We start from the raw sequence: 15,889 nt of genomic DNA, 5'->3' as shown, positions 1-15,889 counted from the left end.
GGCTAAATGACAACTTTAGCTCTATTATTCTGTCTGTATCTTCAGAAAAACTCACCATGTGATGAGCTGTCACAAGTTTCATTATCAAACAATATAATTATGCATCTGAAGCCAAAGACAGTGAAATGTTTGATTAGGAGAATGGGGGTGGCAGGGCTAGAAGAGGTTCAGATGAAATTCTGAACCCAATGCTAATCTGACTAGGGGTTTTGGAATGAAATTTTCACACAGCACTTACTTTTTCATGGGAACAAATTCATGGTTTTAAACTGTGTGAATGGAGGTCATTGCGGGTAGGCTGTGTCGCATGTAATTGTACTAGCGTAATGAATGACCTTGGAGGGGACAGAAAGCTGATGAAGGCTGGGTGGTATTGGGAAGCCTAAGTGATTTATAGTAAATACTGAATGCTGGAGACTTCTGATTGCTGGAAAATGATGTAAATGAGGAATATTTGTTTTAATCCTTTCGTCTCATCCATTTATGCTCCATTTGTATCTCTCAGGGGAAAAAAAAGGAGGCACACGTTCTTCTCATGCTTATCCCAGTAAGTCAGGAGTAAAAGTGGGGTAAGTGAGAGGAGAATCACGACCATATTCAGCACATGGTATGGAATGATATCAATGAGATGGCCAGAAATAAGTTTTCAGTGTTACAGAAATATCCATCTGTTTCGGATTAAAACATCTAAGGGGAACAAGAAATAAGGACTATTCTTGATTTAGCATTTATAGTTCATAGCTCCTCTCCCTCCTGTCCTCTTTAATGTTTTGAATACAATACAATACAATACAATTGAAAACATACTGAGCACTATTCAGTTTGTGTTTCAGAATGTTAGTGTTTAGCCACATTTTGAGGGGAATTTAAGATTTAAACTGAACTAAAACCCTTTCTTCAGGCTTTTCAGGGGAATGTAATTTCCATACAGACAAAGACTCTGGTTAAATTGTAGTCATATTTAGCTCTGCCTTAGAAAACCAAAACACTGCTATTAAAAGCTTTCATCATACGTGCTGTAGAAACTTGAGAGGTGAGAATCAAAATAATGTGGCTAATGAAAGCAGGCATATGTTACTGGAACTAGAATTGGAATTATATTTATTGAAATAATCATAAATTTAATTCTTTATAAATGGGAAAAAAAATCCTTTCAGGATCAGCCTCTGCAATAGCCCTCTCTGCTATAGCAATAAAGACATTCTGGCACGCTCAGCATGCCATATTTGATTTGGGAGCAGGGTCTTAATTTTGGTCTGTCATTTTTAATCTTTAAACATCTTTAAAAAATCTTTAAGTCTGGAATTCTAAAATTGTTTCTTCTTTACTTCTGATTTTAACTTCTGCCTGGGAAAGGGAGCAACTTGCAAACCTCGGCCTGATGAAGACGAACGGTATTATCACAAACCGGTCTTACCACCCAGCACAGTTAAGAAATTGAAGTGGATTTAGCTTGCTGCAGTATATTTTATAGAGAAAAGCTGGAAAACAGAAAAAAGCAGCTAAGGGGTGGAACAGTGGCTTACCTTCTCTCTATCAGATGTAGCTACTTTTTCAGATTCCTTCTTGCTGGGAGTGTTTAACTCTCCAGCTGCATCAAAAATCTACCCCTTCCGGTGTAACAAGAGTCCAGATCCTTCACCTAGTCTTTTTCCAAGGTCATAGGCATCCCCCCAAGGGTCTATCTATTTCCCCCACTTTTAGAGTACAACAGCAATACCCCTAAGAATCCCAAAAGGATGTTAAACCTTTCAAGCTCCAGCCTTAGGTCCCTCAAGCATGAAACAGTATCAGATATGACCACCAACTCTCTGCCACTTTTCTTCCCCTGAGGCTATTTCCTTATTCTGCCACAGCCCCTTAACTGACCTCTAAGGATTTAGCTCTTTCTGACTTTCTAGCCAAAATAATACTGCCTCCTCATGGTATCGTATCCAGCCATCTGTCTGTACGTCCAGCCCTCTCCCCAGGTTTCCCCAAGCTCTTTACCTAGACCTTCAAACCCTTTCCTAGTCTCTCATTAAAAAAGCTCATGACAGATCCCAGTCTCAGCTTAGTTTTTATAAGAACGGAGTGCTTATTTGTAAATCTGCCTCGTTCCCAGCATTGTTCATTATAGTAGCCTATCATTCTCATTGAGACCACAATTTACATTGCCTCTGGGAAATACAAACCCCCAAATGCCTTGGTTCTGCACTGAACTGGAAATAGGGTCATGATACTGTAACCTTAAAGGAACAGCACACCTGTTACACGGATATTGTACATGAGTGTTATAACAGCAGGTGAGAGATTTAGCCAATCACTCCCATACCGTACCAGCATTACGATGGTGGCCCTTGGTTTTCTGTAGAGTTTAAGATTTCATTAGAAAAAAAGTGACTAGGTATGAATTTGGGGAAAGTTGTTGTACTGTACAACAGTTGTTCTGTTTTGCTGTGCATGCAGTTGGATGTGTACATAAACTCAGCATGGGTCTCTGTCCCCCTCTAGTGGTTGGATTGGGTAAAGAGGTTAATGAGCCTCTACTGCAGTAGTCCCCAAACTTTTCTCGTCTGCGTCCCCCCGGGAGCCAGAAGTGGGGCTGCGCCTGGAGCTGGGGCCAGGAGCGGGGCAGTGGCTGGAGTGGGGCCTGGGCCAGGACCAAGGGCAGGAACAGGAGCGAGGCCAGGAGCGGGGGCTGCAGCCGGAGCTGGGGCCGGGGGTGGGGTGGTGGCCGGAGCCGGGGATGCAGTCGGAGCTGGGAATGGGACCAGGGCTGTGGCTGGAGCTGGGAGTGGGGCCACGGTCAGGGCCAGGAGTTGGGCTGGGGCCAGGAGCAGGGTCATGGCTGGGGTCAGAGCCAGGAGAGGGGCCATGGCCGTGGTTGGAGCTAAGAGAGGGGCTGCGGTCAGGGCCAGGAGCTGCGGCCAGAAGTGGGGCCGGAAGCTGGGGGCCAAGGCTGGGGCTGGAGCTGTGGTGGGGCTGGGGCTGGAGTGGAGCTGGGGGCAGAATGGGACTGCCTGGCACTCCGTCCCTGCCCCACAGTTTGGGGACCACTGCTCTACTGCCTTCAAATTAACCATTATCCCTTTAGCTCAAGCAGACAGCTTGTCCAGGGACATTGTTATGAGTGGAAGCAATAAATGAGCGGTGCAGGCTGCTCCCATTCATATCAATAGACTGTTCTGAAGTAAAAGGGTGACAACTTAAATGTCATCATTATTTACAGTTTCTTGGGCCCAGAAGAGCTGGAGCTCACTGCATTGTAGTTATACCTTCTCTCTTCCCAAACATGAGCCAGTCCACCACTATGCCTGTGCCACAAACTGCAGAAGGCGGGTGTCAGCACATGAAGAATCCTCCTTATGCTTTGTAGGGGCTGGAGAAGAGTAGAGAACCAGAGCCTAAAATTCAATCTTTGTGGGGATGTACAGGAGCTTGAATAAAGCTTAGAGGTTAAAGTACATTGTCCAAGTCATGAGTATTTCTGCATCTGTGAATTCCAATTAAAGGTCACCTTCCACAGAAAGGGGGTACCAGTTATGTAGCTCTTCAGATCTAGGTACTTTTAAATTTGCCTTCTGGGTTTCATTGGTTTACACGGTGAAAATAGGTTTCAGTTTCTGCCCTTAAAAATAACTGTTTTATTCTGCAGCAATGATCCAAATATGATATGGAATGATAGTGTGACTGCACTCTTTTGGGCAATATCTGTAAGATAATGTAGAATTCATTTCATAAAGGTAACTTATTCTCAACATATTTTTTCCCATTTTCCAAACTCTAGGACATAGATGGTGAGGCAGACATTTGCTATGAAACCACATATGATCACACGTATGATCAACTTGCATCCGACGAAGTGGGTTTCTGCCCACGAAAGCTTATGCCCAAATAAATTTGTTAGTCTTTAAGGTGCCACAGGACTCTCGCTGTATGATCAACAGTAATAATGACTTTAATAATAATGTTTTAATCAGTTGGTCTTATGATATGATCGATATTCATTTTTGTTTTTTAAGGTTTGTTTCCTGCTATTTTAAATCTGGCTAGCAATGCTCATATCAACACCAATGCCACGTGTGGTGAGAAAGGACCAGAGATGTTCTGCAAGCTTGTCGAACATGTGCCGGGTCGACCTCTACGCAATGCGCAGTGTAGGGTGTGCGACTACAACAGTGCTAACCCCAAAGGCAAGTTAAATGTTAAATCTGTTTGGTCCCTTTCCACACTTTTGCAGGACTGTGTGTAAGGTACACATCTGAGATGAATACTTACTAATGTTAGTTTGTATCATTGTGGATGGAATTCACCTTTGTGCAGAGTGCCAGCCACTTAAAACTCGCAAGATGGGCCTAATGGCAGCCTTCTGCACAGGGATGAATTTCACCTTGTACATGCTTTATGGATGATTGTTATGAGGTGAAAACTATTCAGCATGCAGCTTAAAAATATTAAGTAAGAAAAAATAAGATAATGGCATTTATTCTTAAGAGATTTTTATTTTTGTTATTTAAAAACAGAACAGCATCCTATCGCCAATGCTATAGATGGCACGAATAACTGGTGGCAAAGTCCCAGCATTCAGAATGGGAGGGAATACCATTGGGTCACCATCACCTTGGATCTAAGACAAGTGAGTAATGCCAGAGGTGTAAAAGAATTTATTTTCTTTGTGACATAAGCCTAATAAAATAATTGCAGCTGCACTTGATTGTTTTTAGGTACCCAGGCAATTAACACTTAAATATGTATAGGTGCTACTAAACAGTCATTGGGTATACTAAATGAGTAAAATATTACAGCATTTAAATCAAGGTAAAACCTGATGGATCAGTCTATTTAATTTTAACGACCATGTTTTGTCAATCATTTGTTTAAAAGCATATTACTTTTACAATGATGCTGTTGGAAATTTTAGTCCTATCAGGTTGAAATAGGAATTAAATTTTCTGTTTACCAAAACATACTCTCTCACCTGATGAGCATGGAATGTCTTAATAAAGGGAGTAAATGTTTTGGAGTAAGATCTAGCCAAAAAGTTCTTGGAAGCTATTGTAAGATAACAGAGTGCAGTATGCATCCAGTTACTAGCAGCCTTTGATCTGCAGTAAGTACAGTAATCAAGGTATTGGATTTTGGAGGAAGGAAGGAAGTTAAAGAGTGACTAAATTTTGGCTTTGAGGATAAATGTACATAAATCAATTATTGCTTAATAGTTCTCAGAACTTCAACTTTTCAAATAGTTTTAAATTATCTAATTTATGTCAGCTTCTTCATATTGTTTCTGTTTTTCTGCTTATTTACATTACATACAAAAATATGGTAATACAATGTAATTGTTAAATTTCAAATGACACAAGAAGTGCAAAGTTATGATTCCCAGAGCAACTAAAACACACGAATGCACACCTTTTCATGGATGAATTCTCAGGAATAGAAAATAGTATGCACATGCAATGGAGCTGAGTTAACAATGCTGTCAGAACCTTAGGTTTTGGATTTTTTGACTCTGGTCTTATTTTGCAACCTTAATATTGCACTAACATAGCTTATGGCAATTTTTTGCCTTGATTATTTGTAAAAAAAAATTTGCCTACTCTTAACTTTCGCATTTAAATGGTCTCTATTAAGCTCTGATGCTGAAATTTAAGGTAAAATAGGGTTGATTTCCCATTTTTGCGGCTACTACTGCTATTGGGCTTGATCATCTTCCACCCGTGGAAGGGGACTCTAGAGACAAAAACTCTGGGAGATTCCCTTGAGGAGTTTTCCCCCAAATTGTTCTGGGGCCTAGGGCTTGTATGCCTGATTAATGAGCAGTGGTTCTGTGCCCGCTCAACCAAACCCACAGCACCTGGGGAAATCACAAGAGGCCAGGTCCATCTGTGGTGAAGATAGTTCCTTGGTGCTGGCTGGGTGGCTCTCTTACAATGCAGCTTGGAGTCATGCTGCCAGGTTCCCCTCCTCTCTCCCCTCCTCTCTCCTAAACTCGAGGCTTCATAAACTTTTTGCCAGCTTGTCCACATGGCTTGGGTGCACGACAACTCCCCACAAAAAAAGTGACAGAACCCATTTTGGGGAACGGTTAAATTTTGTTTTTAAAGAAATGTGCTTCTGGGAGTGTGTGTAAAATGTATCCATCTTCAATGAACCTTTTCATTGCCAAACATAAATTTTTTGAAAATTAGGGATCACAGGTCCTTAACCAGATGGTCAGACACTAACACAGTTCCAAAATCATGGAGAAATGCTGCTCCTTGAATAAATGCAGATTTGTGAATTACAGTTTGGTAACAAGGTTTTGCTGGGATTTTCTGGACTATTTTGAAATGCAGTTTTAAAAATGATAATAGAAGCTTTCTCTGAGATGCCTTAAAAATAAGCAACGGTTGCACTAGTGTTTAGTTTTCTGTTTAATTAGAAAGCAGCGCTGTGTTGTGGAAACATAATCACAGAATATCTTTTGTCAACTACCAAGTATTTGGATGGGAATTTCTTGTGTTTGCATAGTTTACATTGTGTTTAGTTTGTAAATGAACAAACAGGAAGGAAGTAGCAGGAGGGGGCCTTTGCTTTTTTGTCCTCCCATAATACTCTTTCAAATGGAACTCCTATAATATTTCTGCTCTGAAAACAGACCAGCTGACCCGCACTCTGACTCCTTTTTTCTCCAGAGTCTGTGCACTGATGGTTCCTTAAATATCTTTTCTCTTCTGACACATGCTCAGATTCATTAATTTGGTTTGAAAAGTTTCTCCTTTGAGATGCCTTTCTTCTGTATTTCCTTAGAGCACTTGAAAGAGAAAAGACATTTAGGGCTATATAACCTCAATGTAAATTACTATTCCACAAGGAAGGATTTTGGTTAATAAAGATTGTTGGGGTCAATGAGTTATTAGAGCATTGATTTGTTGATTTGCTCAGTATGTTAATACTGAGCAAGTCAGAACAAGTAAAGGGTAACAAAGGAAACTCAATGCATGCATGCATGAACAATTTTAGGGATTTTTGGTATATGTTTATTTTAAAAGTTGATTGTGAATGGATTAGAAATATTCCCCTGGCAGTATTTTGCATTTTCTATTTTCATGGACATTTCAAAGTGTTACTAAGAATCAGTGTCTAACTGTGTAAGTTGCTCTTTATGGTTGGTATTAGTAATGTCAGTTTCTATCTTTAGATTCCAAGATTATGCCATATATCTCCCATACCTTAAATTGAATTATATATAACCTTTCCATTTATTTTTGTTTACAAAACTTAAGTGTTTTGTGATGTGAATAAATGTTATTTATCATGTTTAACTATTTAATAAAGGCTTATAAGATAACATAATGGATGAAACACTGCTTGAGATTGCTAGCTATGTACTTAGCACAATGTTGTAATCCATCTGTCATAGAGTTGATGAATTCTAGAGTGCATGTGTCTAGCCTAGTGTTGAGTCCCTGGGGGCAGATCCTCTCAGCTGATGTAAATTGTGATCACTCCACTAAGGTCCACGGACACCAGCTGAGGTTTTGCCGTCATATGTTCACTGGGTTCTACTGGCTGGAAGTTCGAGGAAACAAATAAAAATCAACTATGTTGTCGCTGGCACCTAGGTTTGTGTAGTCCAGAGACAGGTGGGCAGAACAGCAGCTTGACGGATGCTAGTTAAAAGAAGAGAGCTGGCTTATAAAATGGTTAGATTGCTCTTTAGATCTTTTTCTTTGTGGAATTTCTTTTCTACATACAGAAAAAGTTAAGCATTTTGTAAGGCTAGTCAAGTGGGTACTTTATGAAACTTCAATATACAACATGGATCATAAAAGCTCGGTATACAGTATTGTGGCATATCTCTCAGCCTACCAGAGCCCAGATGTATGATGCTTTATATAGATGTGCATATAGATATATAGATATGCATGGCTAGGATTCATGGTTGTGGAAGAAGGTTTAGCAGTGAGGTGCTGTGTTGGTATATAAGATACTGGGGTTTGATTCATGGTCTCTTACCCCTATATTGGCAGTGCTACAGGGCCCAAATACCTAGGCTCAAATTAAGGGAGAAGCAGCACCTTTATGCTCAACAGTGACTGCTTTGACTAATTGTTTTTTAGAAATTATAATAGTAGTAGTAGTAGCTATTGTTGTCGTTGTTATTATTAAATGCCAACAATGTGTTTTGCCCTGCTAAATTGGGGGTTATGTGCTTATTGTGCACTGATAAATGAAAACCAGTTTTCTCATTATTACTATTTATTAGGGCTGAGATTTGCAAAGGTGTTTAAAAGTGTTTAGTGCCTTTGAAAATCCCAGTCTACCAGTGTTCCGATATAATACACAGTTGCCTATTAGCATTGGGACCCCTCCCCCCATGGCACTGGATGCAGTGCAAAGACAAAAAGAGAGTTCCTGCTGCAAAGAGCCATTCCTGAATTTGGAAGTAAAAAACCATTATTTCTAATACGGTCTTGTGTAACAGGATGTAAAAGTATCTAGACTTTTGATAAAAGAATTACTCATAAATATTTAATGTATTCTAAATTAATAGGTAGAGGTTAGCATACCAGTAATTTGTGGTTTCTGCTATTGATAAATCAAATATAATTATAATAATACTTATCATTTTTATAGGGATTTCATCCAGAAATCTCTTTTCAACAAGTGATTTCTACGAGGCCAGATCCCTAGCTGACATAAATTGACATTGCTCAATTGACTTCAGTGGAGCAATGCCAATTTACATCATCTGAATATCTGTCTCAAAATCTTTATGCTGCTTGAAAACCGGTGGACTCTTTTAACAGATGTGGTGTTCACCCTTATATTTATTTAGAACATTTGTTGATTGAAATCAACTAATCTTCTGTTTCAAAGAGATTGTTCCTTATAAAGGATCAAGATCATAAAACAAAGCCAGTTCAGGAATTTAGAAACTTTTTTGGATTGAGATTAGAACATACTGTAATGTTATTTTAACTCCTCTGAGTAAAAACCAGAAAGCACTTCTTCATGGGTTTCTGAGTTTCTAACAGGAGCCTAAAACAATCATAGTTCCAAAGAAAAAACATTGAAGGGTACAGGCTGATGCTAGAAATGTCTCCCAGCACGTTCTGCTTATTAAAAATTTGCACAGATTTAGTTTAGATTTTTTTTTGCAAGTAAAATCTGAATATTAAGAAAAACATTCTGATAACAAGGTTTAGTTGTGCTTACAACACTGAGCAGAGTGGATTGTGCCATTCCATTAAAAAGGTATAGCATTTGTTGGCCTTTGTATATGTTTTAGCCACAAGCCTTGTCAAGATGTTTTGAAAAATGTACTTTTCTCTTTTCTAAATTGCCTTTTTTGGAGTTTCAAGGTACATGTTTCTGTGCTCGTACCCTGAAGGGAAGATTTAGCATAATTTATTAAGACTAGTAGAAACCGGTCTGAAAATAGAGTGCATTCTTCAGGGCTCATTTATTGTGCAGTCATCTGTATTGTGTGGCATGCATCACACTACTGTGGTTTTAGCAGGGTATGCAATAGGACCGTTAATGAGATCCTGAAATTCAGTAGAGCGTCTTATCCCTAACATTCACTTTTTGGGAACGAGATGGCACAATCTGGTGGAGTTTGGATTAGGACGTGGATTTGAACTTTCCAACAGGTCCCTTTCTATATAACGGTAGAATACTCCTGAAATTTGGAGACATCAGATTTGTTCAGGTTGGATTCACCTTTTATATTAGTCTTTCATTTGGGACTCAAGTAGTTTTGGTTGCAAAAGAAATGGCATTCTGTGGCCTCTTTTTACAATAGTCTCCATTTATGCAAACAAAAAAACTACTGCACAACTGGGAGTTCCTATGCAAGAGAGGCCTGGGGCTAAACTTGCAGAGATGAGTTGCAGGTCAGGGGGGTGGTGGAGGTGGAGGAAAAAAAGTGGAGGAAGTTCACTTTTTAGTTTCAAAATGGCAATAAATATGTTTAAAGAATGAAAATGCACCTAGCCCAGAGGGATCTGTGTCTAGTAAAACAAATAATTCAAACAGTTGCTGGCAATTTTGGAGAATTACTAATCAAAACAGAATTAAGTGATAAGGTCTTTATGGCTCCTTGCATCTACAGACTTGTGACTCTCTTTAGTACAAGGTTATTTGTTTGGTGTTTGCTGTCAATACTGAATACATGTAAAATGACACTTTCCAATCCATAGTTGCCTGGGGATCACTAAGTTGCTTTGCCCTTTTTACCCTTGTAGTCCCATAAGGAAATTAGTTCTGGGAAAGTTGCAAAGTCAAATTAAAATGTGCAAATGATTAGCTCTCACAGCACACAGCTGTGCAAACTAGTTTATTCTGAGACATTAGTAGACATTGAATGATTGAAAGGGTATGTGGGGAAGCTTGTAAGTCACCAGTAGTGTTGTTAACCTGAAGAGTTAATAAAATAAAAAATCTTGCTGGAAAATGTTGTGAGAATTGTATAAAATCTGTTTCATTTTACAGAGTTTCCAGTACAGTATGCACTCAAGTTGGGGGCGGGGGGGCTGGTGTTTGCAGAGTAGAGTCTGAGGTTTCTGGATGTGGAGGTTCTATAGGGATGGGACCAGACATAGCTGCGGACATTTAAGATGTCCATATAGATGACTGTGTCTGCGTGCTGCTTCATTCATACTTTTCCCAGGCAGCACAGCCTCTGTGGGAACCATGCTGCAGTGACTGGATGTCTCATGATTGCTCAATAGCAGCTGGATCTGTATTAACGGTCAGGCAGATTTCAAATCTGGGTGGAAATCTAAGTGGTGGTGCAGGGTGAAACCAGTCCCCCAAACCAGCCTCAACTTGAAAAACTTGTGTATTTCCTTCCCTGTGAATCCCCAGTGGAGGGGCATCCATAAAGTTTTAGGAGTACTGCGGAGGCAGCCTCTCTTTCCATGCAGACAGGGATAGCAGGGACATTCATGCCCATGTTTATCATAATATAAAAAGCAAAGATATGTAAATACCAAGAGGGTATAACATAATGTACATTATTTTATTGCATTCCGTTACCATATTTAATACAAATATTTTCATTTGCAAAGCTGAGAAGTTTTCTTGTGTTGCGGATGCTTCGTGTCTTATGAATTCACTTAAGAAGACACAGAATAGAAATGAGAGTAGGACAGGGGACAGGTCATAGAATTATGTATTGAAGTGCTATGTGCTTACATCCAGTGGAGTCCATACACTCCAATGGAGAAAGATTGGGAGAGGGCGGTTGCTCTATGCATAGGCTGCCCGTGCACATGCAACCGCATTTTCAAAACCGTCCAGTGATTTTTGGGTACTTCAGCTTTGGGTGCCCAACTTTAGATATATTGGACCTGATTTTCAGAGGTATCAAACATCCTCAGCTCCTATTGATGTCGCTTGGACTTCTGGGTGCTCAGGACTTCTGAAAATCAGGCCTTGATGTCCCAAGTATGGCACCCAAAATCAGCTACCACTTCTCAAAATGTTGACATTATATGACATGCACTTTAGTGGTGTGAACAATATAAGTGCATAACCCCTGTGAAAATTCCTTTATTTGACTGCTCCCCTCCACCCCCGCAAAGAACTTGATATTCAGAATAGATTAAACAATATTACAAGAGTACATACATTTATTTTCATTCCCATAGTAGTGATTGCAGTTAATATGTGATGAAGGATAACTTGTTTTTGCTTGTTGAAACTGGATTTAAAACTAGCTGCATCAGCTGCAGCTTTGATGAGACTGTAACAGCTATAGAAAAATCCCTGTGTAATCAAAAGTAGCTCATTTGTTGTTCAGCCAACTGTGTAATAAGCAAAGAGGCAGTTTAGTTGACTATAGTTAACAATGAATAAGAAAAAAAAAGTATAAATGGTTTCAAGTAAAGAAAAGAGAAGGAATGTCCTTTTTTACAGTTACAAATTTGGGATCCAATCTACAGCCTTTACTCATGGGAGCAATGTAATTGACTTCAAAGGAAGTTGTGGGTGCTCTCAGGATAAGTCCACGAAACCCTTGAAGTTTTGTTTGTCTTCTAAAATGATCAAAAATTCCCTTTCAGGGACTTATACTGTACCCATTGAAATAAATAGCAAAACTCTCCTGGGCTTCAGAGGAAGCAGACAAAGACTTAAGTGATTTAGGCGATAATACCCGTGATTCTCCTTTTACATACACCACGTGTAACTCCATTGATATCTATTACATCAGTATAAAATCATTGTGAGATAAGAATCAGGCCACATGGAACACTGAAGTTGCCTGATTCAATATCTGCTCAATTTCCATTCTCTTCCATGCTGAAAGGAGATGTTAGTACATGATTTTCACAGAAGGAGCCTGTTGGTAGCAAATAACATTTTTAAATGGGAACCTTTAATGGACTAGGAGGTAGATTATAGAGCCATATATGCTTGGTAATTACATGATTTTATTTGTTTTTTAAAACTGTGCTGTACTAGAGAGGTTTTAAAAACTTGTAGGTTTTTCTCTTCCTAGGAGTAGTGTTGTAATTATAAGCAATGATCCTGATTCTGTTCTTGGTGACACCAATGCAAATCACAAATAACGAAGTCAATGGGCCAGATTCTTTGCTGGTGCAAATAGCATATTATTCAGCTCCACTGCAGCCTGTGGAACTATGCTTATTTACATCTGCTGAGTATCTGGCCCAAAGAGTAAAACTGGAGTGAAGGAAAAAAGAATCAGGCCAGTGGGTATCAAATTATAAGAAGACATTTGGGGAAAAAAAGAGCATATAGAGAGGGAGGGGGGAGACAAGAAGGGGAGGGAGGAGAGGGCAAACATTTTGGGGACAGTGTTCAAAAGCATTTTCTGAGTCGCTCACATAGTGATTTAAATAAGGCTTTTTTCTGTCTAACCATTGCTTGGTATTGTAATGTATAGAGAATGTTAACTATTGTCAAGTATTTTATCGACCTTCAAAAATGTCATTTAGGCATTAATGCATACAGGCTGTATTCTAGAGTGGATGAGGGAGGGGCTTTGGTGTGGTAAGTGTGGGGCGGAGCTAGAACCGATGTATTTAGTGATCCTGGCTGACGAAGGGGCTCTTTTGGAGCTGTTATCCACTGGCATCGATTAGCCCTCAGGCTGCTCTAACGTATACTGGGGACTGGTTTGGCTCCTGGCAGCCCTCAGGATTGAGGGCTGGACAGATGGTACAAAGCCACCTCTGCACCCTCCCTTGCTCTCAAGTGTGCTGAATGCTGCTGTAGTGCACCTGCGGATCTGGCTTTGAGTATAAACCTGCAAGAAATAGTTCAAACTGAAGTATAGTTGATAGATTTTGCATCTTAAAAGACTTGCCGTTTTTAGGGTAGGGGCATGATGCCATACATGTATTGCTCATCTTGTAGTATACAATCTTACTTATTTACCTTTCAGTGGTTCTGTTTAGATAAGGATATTCACTTTTCAAATGATCCCAAATCTACTGTAATAACTCTGCCGACGAACCATAGGATAAAAATATTTGGGAGGGAATGCACAGAAGAGGATCCTCGATACAGGGCATTAGAAACTGAGCAGACACTTATTATTGAGTGGATTAACCCCAGCAGACAAATTTAAAATAACGGTGTCCCATCTGTATGTCCTCAGAAAAATTCACCTCTTGGAGAGTGTACCACCAAAGCTGAGAGAAACATAACCAGCTATTCATGAGCTACTATGGACCAAAAAAAATATTTAAATTACACTATTATAAAATGATGCAATAAATATGTCTAGTCACTTTCTGTATTGGTCAGATGTTAGAGTTTTGCAACAAAGCGATTCACACTGCTGGTAAAGCCAATGAAAAATCATGTTGGTTTTTGTCAGGTAGTTGTACTGAAAGCTTTATCCAAAGTCTCTCCTAGCAAATATTACTGAATCCCCAGGCAGAGTACATAATACTTCTTAAAATGTTCATTCATTTCAGCACTAAATTAGCCACCTGGTGCTTGTTTTATATGGTAGTATTAAGTGTTAAAAGTTTCTGCTTGTGTTTTGTTTAGGTCTTTCAAGTTGCATATGTCATAATCAAAGCTGCTAATGCTCCCCGACCTGGAAACTGGATTTTGGAACGTTCAGTGGATGGCACAGAGTTCAAACCATGGCAGTATTATGCAATTAGTGACACAGAGTGCTTAACTCGTTATAATGTAACACCAAGGCTTGGGCCTCCTACTTACAAGAGAGATGATGAAGTGATCTGCACCTCTTATTATTCCAGGCTTGTTCCATTAGAACACGGAGAGGTATGCTGGCTGTTCTTGTACTTGTCATTTGTGATCATGAATGTGGACTTATTGCCAAGTTTCAGAAATTTAAATGACAATTGCACAATTTATGCCCTCCAACATTGCCAGACGGTTTGGATTGTTATGAGGTGTTTAATGATAGTATCACTGTTTCATTTATCAATATGACAACTTAGAAAAAAGTTAGGAAAAATATTTTTGACTCTGCGTATTCTAGTGTATAAACTCTTTGTTTGTATCTCTTCACATAATTTGATGATGGCTACTAATTGTGAATTATTAAGTACTTCATCTTGAAAGAATAAAGCATAGAGACTTTATCTACAGCCAGGTTTTTAATTTAAAAAAGAACATCTTTTCTGTGGGAGCACCTGGTTTTGTGAGATAAAGCTGCAAACACTGTCTGAAATGCTTTGCACAGCTGGAGCTGGAAAACAAGCCTTGGCATTGTTTCAGGGGCAGAACATAATTAAAAGAGCTATGCATTGTGCAGGCTCACTGTTGATTGTTCTTTCTGTAACTAAGACTATTCCTGGTACTTCTGTAATTTATTTCAGTGAGGCAACAACATAATGAAAAGATGCATTAAAATCTGTAGTTAATTAATTGTGAATGTCCTCCTTATGGGGTAATAAACCCAAGGTTGCCCTGTGGAGATTGCTAGTAACCCTTTGTTTAGCAGAAACCAGTAACTTCTCTTCTTAGATTAAAATAAATTGGAGTATGTACACTTAGGGATTGAAGTGTTACAAACATTGCCTTTTTCACATGTTACATCACAATTTTAACCCCCACAGTGAAAGAAAACCTGGTGAAGCTTGGGTGATTTTAAGACAAGCTTATCTGAATGAAGTATTTATCATAGGGCTGTCCAGAACAGGTGAAACTGGACACACCGAGAAATTTAACCTGGCCCACCAATTAATCAGAAAGCCCATATATTCTCTTATTACAGAAGTAATACTTCTACAAAAATATTACAATAAAAATGTTTCAACAGGAAAAAAGTATTAGACAAAACTAAAAATATAAATAAAAGGGAAAATATAGGAGAGAAAACCTCTGTGTATGAGGAAATATACATACAAAATAGAACACAGCTAATCAACCAAATTAATTATGAAAAAGTGAGCAGCTAGTTTTTACAACTTACCATATAAATCTTTACAAGTTACACAAGAGACTTACTGTGAGGGCTAAATTCTGTACTCCTTACTCATTGTCAGAGTGCATTGTCAGTGTGTCTCTTCCACATCTGTGAGCAGAACGGTCCCGCATCTAGTAGGTCCAGGCTAGTACACCGAAGGCAAGGAATGGTCTTCAGCATCCCTCTCCCACTCCTTTCTCTTAACTCTGCAGAAGTCCCACCACAAGTGCCCCATAGACTTTGGAATGGTGGTTCCAGGAAGATCTGAGTCATACATCAGGCAGCTAACATTATTAATATTGACATTATAAACAGAAAGCACAATTGATTTGATGTCTCTGTTGATACACTGTAATTGATAACCCCATTTTATTTGTTTTTATGGGTTTTTAAGTCTACATAGAAAGATGGCTGGGATGGTTTAGTTGGAGTTGAGCTTGTTTTGAGCAGGGGGTTGGACTAAATGACCTCCTGAGGTCCCTTCCAACCCTAATATTC

General features: G+C 39.3%; 1 protein-coding gene across 1 annotated transcript in view; it reads left to right on the top strand.

Moving 5' to 3' along the window:
* Positions 1-15,889, top strand: part of LAMA1 (laminin subunit alpha 1) — a 136,752-nt gene that overhangs the window by 27,279 nt on the left and 93,584 nt on the right. Inside the window, exons 2-4 of the mRNA XM_067547593.1 lie at positions 4,005-4,175; positions 4,506-4,618; positions 13,999-14,241. Coding sequence (XP_067403694.1) covers positions 4,005-4,175; positions 4,506-4,618; positions 13,999-14,241 — 527 coding nt within the window. The remainder of the gene's footprint in view (positions 1-4,004; positions 4,176-4,505; positions 4,619-13,998; positions 14,242-15,889) is intronic.

The sequence above is a fragment of the Emydura macquarii genome, unplaced genomic scaffold, assembly GCF_026122565.2.
Source record: "Emydura macquarii macquarii isolate MOO-44397 ecotype Brisbane River unplaced genomic scaffold, CSIRO-AGI_Emac_v2 contig_212, whole genome shotgun sequence".
NCBI lineage: Eukaryota > Metazoa > Chordata > Testudines > Chelidae > Emydura > Emydura macquarii.
The sequence above is the reverse complement of the archived record's forward strand: the minus strand, read 5'-3'. Positions and strand labels throughout refer to the sequence as shown.